Here is a 6,000-nt window from a genome sequence, read left to right as displayed (position 1 = left end):
ACCGATGTGAGTGTCTTTGCTAGTAGCACGACATCGCCTGCAGCGCCTTTCTTTGGCTCGTAACGTTATCGGTTGGACCCTAGACGAGTGGAAAAACGTGACTACGTCGGACGAGTGCCGATTTCAGCTGATGAGAGCTGATGGTAGGGTTCGAGTGTGGCTGAAAACCCACGAAGTTGTGGAATCTGTCGGATATTTACAGCGACCAGTGGACTTGTCAACAAGGCACTGTGCAAGTTGATGCTGCCTCCATAATGGTGTATGGGCTGTGTTTACATGGTCCGGACTGGGTACCCTGGTCCAACTGACTGGAAACGCTTATATCTGGCTACTTGGACCTCACGTTCCCAAACAATTATGGAATTTTTATGGATGACAAGGGGACATGTCACCGGGACAGATGTGTTCGCTACTGGTTTGAAGAACATTCTGAACTTCTTTAAAGTCAGTGCCGCCATTAGACTGTTGTTTATATACAGTGTTTCATTTACACTTCCACAATCGTGATTTCGGCTTCAAAGTGTCTTTATCAAGCGTTTTAAATGTTATAAATTGCCTAAGATGGCATACTGTCGTATTAAAATACACTATTACACACATTGTCTAAGAGTCGATATTTCTGGCAGAGACTACTGCTTTGTTTCATTACTGAGTACACCATCTTACCATCTAGAGTACTCTGTAATGAAACAAAGCATTAGGTTCTGCCATAAATATCGACTCTTAAGACAATGTGCCTAATAGTGTATTATAATACGACAGTGTGCCATCTTAGGCAATTTATAACACTTAAAACACTTCATAATGGCACTTTGAAGCCGAAATCATGATTTTGTCAGCGTAAATGTAACACTGTAAATAAACAACAGTCTAATGGCGGTACTGACTTCAAAGAAATATATTATGATTGTGGCCCCGCATTATGAAAAAAAAATTATTAACTTTCTAAACAGTTCGAGAGACTAACGTGCCAGTTGAAATCGCCCGACGCGAATCCTATCTAACATTTAATGGGCATAATCAATTGGTCTGTTCGTGTACAAATTCCTGCACCAGATGCACATCGACAATTATGAATGACTGTAGAGGCAAAATGGCTCAGTATATCTGCAGGGCACTTTCGACGACTAGTTGAGTCAATGCCACGACGAGATGCTGCACTACGTCAGGAACGAGTACGTATGATGTGATATCAGAGCGTATCACACAACTTTTGTCACCTCAGTGTACAGGGTGTGTTGAAGTCTTTGCACCAAATATCCAGGGATGACAGAGCTCATCAAGGCGAACAACTTCTGTTAGGGACGAAATATTCACTGACATTTTCCGGCGATGCAGTGAGTCCTTTAGTACTGATAAGCCGCAAAAGTGCGAGATTTCACCACATTAGCAGGGTCCACCACCCACGCGAACTGAATCTACTTAGTGTATTCATCTCTTGGTCTCCCTCTACGATGTTTACCCACCACGCTGCCCTCCAGTACTAAATTGGTGATCCCTTGATTCCTCAGAACATGTCCTACCAACCGATCCCTTCTTCTAGTCAAAGGCAACTGGCCGGTGATTCTCTACAGGAAAATCTTAGGAAACGGTGTTTCTAAGAAAAGAAAGCTATTTTAGAAGATAAATGGGAACTTCAAATTTTCTGAGCTTACCTGCATTCACATGGAGCTGATTACTAGCATATGAGTTGCAAACAATTCATATAAACGCTGTAGAGTGCCTACGCTAATCTTTCAGCTTCGTAGTGTTGACTAAAGCCATCAGCGAACATTTTGTCTGTGAGAAAACTTGTTCCCCTTGATGTGATTTACCAAGATCTGCTACTCATTTACGTAGTGTCAGTTTAATATCCTCTGTATATCCAATACTGTGGGATAACCATTTCTGGGATTCATGTAACAACAGATTTAAGGAACACTATTTCGAAACTGCGTAATTATTTTCCTTTGCGACATAAAAGTTAGAAATTTGGCTCAAATTTGTCTAAAAGCTTCCTGTGTGATGGTGAAAAAGCGTGGCGCTCTGTGACGTCACCATTGAGTGAGAATGAAGTGCCAGTACTGAATTGGACGGTAAATAAATTTCATTATTTTGTGTTACTCTCGAGATTGAATCCCAATTTTACTAACATATTCAAACAGCAACATTTCAAACAAAACGAACCTCTTTCCTGTTTCGCATAAATGGTGAATTCCATTATAAAAATGATGTACAATCAACGTCCTCCAACATTACGTAATTTGTTTTCATAATACGTCTTACATTTCTGAGGACGTTCTGAAGTTAGATGTGTAGCACAAAAATTATATCTAGTAGAATCTATTCTGGAGGACACGCTGGTATGGACGACAATTCTGTACGAGTGTGTACGATGAAACATCCTCTCGCTGTAAAGTCCTATACAATCTTGGCACACACAAGTCTCACAGTCACCTACACGCCGGTTATTTCGGTTATCCAGGAGCGCACGGCAGGCACATTCGAGTAGACACCTGGGTAGCCGGGATATGCACATCCTGTGCCCCAAGAGACAACTCCATACTGTGTGGATCCCACCACCAGGGGTCCGCCGCTGTCGCCCTGGCACGAGTCCTTGCCGCCCTCCTTTTCGCCGGCGCAGATCATGCGCTCCGTGATCCTCCCGCCGTACGCCGCGTTACACTCACTCCGCTCAACGATGTGCGTGGTGACCGCCAGTAGCTGTTCCGTGTGGTTTCCCCCATAGGAGAGGTCGCCCCAACCCGTAATGGTCACTGCTGTGCCTGCAGCGAGCTCCGAGTTGCCGAGGCTGACCACCTGCAGAAAATAATCATTATATTAGTAGAACACTGCAGGTAAGGTAAGATAACAATAGATGCTATCAATTACTATACAATTTTTCCCTTTTAGATCGGAATTGTGGATTGTGAAGCCATGTTCTTACCCAAAGATGCTAGTAAATAAGATTGACTTAGCATGTTTTATTGCCAAGTGTCCCTTTTTTTCGCTATCGGTATAAAATTGGTTGGCATTGGTGAGTAGAGTCTGTTGTTTGAATATAACCTTGGTATAACCTTGTACATAGCATCTGAAATGCTGTTAGATGGCGCTGGATTCTTAAAACACATTTATTTATTTATTTATTCTAAACCACACCATTCAGAGTGTAAACTCTTCGAAAAAATGTGTGATTCACGTCTATTACTCGTAGATCACCACAGCTCTTTCAGCAGAAAAATTGAAAAATTCAGTGCATTCAATATGTTGCCGATTGTGGATGTGGTCTTCATTGCTGCTCCTCACTCTAGTCTACAGGCTGCAAGAGTCTTCATCTCTGCTTAGCTACTCCAAGAAACATACATTTGAACCTGATTACAGTACTCGGCGCTTGGCCTCCACACCGCACTTCCCTCCATTATCGAACTGAGGACTTCTTCCTGCCGCAGGACGACTCCTGTCAACTGGTCTTTTCTTTTCGTCACGTTGAGCCATAAATCTGATATTTCCACAATTCTGTTCAGTCACTTTTCAATAATTATTCGATCTACCCATTTAATCTCCAGCATTCTTCTGTGCCACCACATTCCAAAAGTGTCGTTCTCCTCTTAGCTGTTCAGCGTCCTGGTCTCACTTCTGCACGAGGCTACATTTCAGACCAATATCTTGACGAATATCCGCTTAATCCTTGAATTCAACCAGCAAAAAATGTTAACAAATCCATCCTTTTGATAAAAACTTTTCTTTCTAGTGATAATACCATCTTATCCCGTCTTCTGTTCGGCCGTTATCTTTTGTTTTGCTGCCCAAATGGCCAAACTCATCTACTAATTTTGCTGTCCAATTTGCTTGTCTAGTTCCCTCAGCAATAGCACATTTAATTTGAGTACATACCTTTATCCTCGCTTGACTTTTGTTGATCTTCATCTTACAAATTCTAACCAAGGGACTATACGTTCAGTTGTACGATGCTTTCAAGAACGTATCCGTTTCTTGCAGAGTTACTACATCATCAGTAAACTTGAAAGTCTTTATCTCTGCTCTATGAACTCCAATTTCCTTTCTAGTTTTGTCCTTGGTTGCCTGTACTGGTTTGCTCAACGTATACAGTAGACCGAAATACATCGGAAATAGGTTACAGTCTTGTCCCACCTCCTTCTTGCCAACTAACTCCGTTTCACACTCTTCGACTGCAGTAACCTAGGTTATTTCTACACACGTATTTTATCCCTGCTGTCTTTGAAAATTAAAGAGTGTATTCAGGTCAGTATTTTTAAATGTTTTCTCTAATCTACCAATGCTATGAATGTGGCTTTTCCTTATTTCATACAAATTTCTAAAATTATTTCTAGTGTTAGATGTATATCTCACTTTCTGCATTCTCCGGAACAGAAACTGTCCTGCCCCAAATTCACCTTTTAATTTTTCTGTGGATAACTCATTTCAGTGTTTTGGAACCAATCTTGTAAACCAATTTCAGTATTATTCATACATGTCGCCACTTGCTAACGAATTCCAGCAGTTTTATCAATTTCCAGAACGGCATTCCACTTCGCTGGTCATCTCATTTGCGATCCACGAACTACCCATTACAAATTATTACCGACCAGAGCTCCTCTAGATGCGTGAACCACGAAGACTCAGATAGAAGTTTGGGATACTCAAGGTCAGATTGTAATTCTGCTAAGCAGTTACAAATTACGCATTCCAGGGAGTCTTTGATGGTCAGGCATCAACAGCAGTATTCTTACTCTGTTATGCCATGTAGTGGCAAACATATTTCTATGATGAACGGGACATATAAAATTTCTCTTTAAAAGTATTAAATACGTTAAGAATCGAGGATAGAGCAACAATAAATAAAAATAACATTAAACCTATCGAGCTCTCTACCAGAAAATCTAGAATGATATGATACATGTTCGACATGAAATCTGCCATATCAACGATGTTTGCAGACGGTGACAACTCTTTAGCAAAGCTTGTAGGACTTCAGAGAAGATTAAGGGTAATTATTCCTCAATAAAGAAATGTTTGAATTAACCTTCGTTTAGTTATAAAGCTCTGACAGTAGCCGTAATTGCTGACTACACTACGGGAATACCGGTCCGCCAACTTTGCAAAAAACTGTTAATTTCAATGCAAAAACATTTTTCGGCATCTTTGTCCCATCATCTTAGTGTACGTTAAATGAGTTAGCATTTTACTTTGATGAACAGTTGAAAGCCGAATCGTGGTTGTGCATTAGAAACGAGAATTATGTGCGTATTAAGTGTACTGTACTTACCATATACTGTAGTTTAGTTGCCCTCAGTCTTCTGTAATTTAGTACAATGACAATATTTCCCTTGTCCATTCAATACATAAAACAAGTTCTAATTACATATTCTCACATCCAGAATCAGTAAGTAGGCATAAGTCCTTATATAGACTTGATGATGGATTTGAATTTGCCAAAGTATATAGTTGTGAAATACAGTGTTGTGACGCACTGTCCTATCGAAAAGAGTAAATCTCTTATTGTGAAATTACTTGGAAGTTGTTTCAAACGAGATTGATCCGGAAAGATCAAGGAGTGCAGAGTCGTAGTCTTGTGTGGTGGGCCAGTGATTTTGTTGTGCAATCATGGTGGCAACGTCATAGACGGATCCGCCGCTTCCGCGAGTTGAGGTACCAACTCGCACGGACAGCATGCTTGCGAATAAACGGTTGAGGCAGTGCGCTGCCAACAGGACCCACGTGGAGCTGATGATGGAGCCACCACAATGATGGGATTCGTAAACCTGCAGCGAGACCTGCCAGGGGAACTGCGAGATGTCCACCGGCTCACCGCCCACGATGCGGCCGTCGAGGACAGGTGTGAGCCTACGGTGCCTGGTGGAGGGCGCGGCGCTGCAGGCAGCGACCAGCAGGCAGAGGACGGCGGCGGACTTGGACATCTCTCTGGCGGCTCCGATTGCCCCTGGCTCCTCAGCGTACTTATAGCGAGCAGGCTTATCACTCTCCTTCTGTCCTATCGAA

At 42.0% G+C, this 6,000-nt stretch overlaps 1 protein-coding gene across 1 annotated transcript; it reads right to left on the bottom strand.

Annotated features, from left to right (window-relative positions):
* Positions 1-2,291: 2,291 nt before the first annotated feature.
* On the bottom strand, positions 2,292-5,918 carry LOC126252440 (trypsin delta-like). The gene is made up of 2 exons (XM_049953333.1): positions 5,658-5,918; positions 2,292-2,799 (listed from the first exon to the last, which is right to left on the bottom strand). Exons 1-2 carry the CDS (start codon positions 5,916-5,918, stop codon positions 2,437-2,439), a joined length of 624 nt encoding a protein of 207 aa, XP_049809290.1. The 3' UTR covers positions 2,292-2,436.
* Between the last annotated feature and the right edge of the window lie 82 nt (positions 5,919-6,000).

This window comes from Schistocerca nitens, chromosome 4, assembly GCF_023898315.1.
Source record: "Schistocerca nitens isolate TAMUIC-IGC-003100 chromosome 4, iqSchNite1.1, whole genome shotgun sequence".
In the NCBI taxonomy this organism is placed as follows: domain Eukaryota; kingdom Metazoa; phylum Arthropoda; class Insecta; order Orthoptera; family Acrididae; genus Schistocerca; species Schistocerca nitens.
The sequence above is the reverse complement of the archived record's forward strand: the minus strand, read 5'-3'. Positions and strand labels throughout refer to the sequence as shown.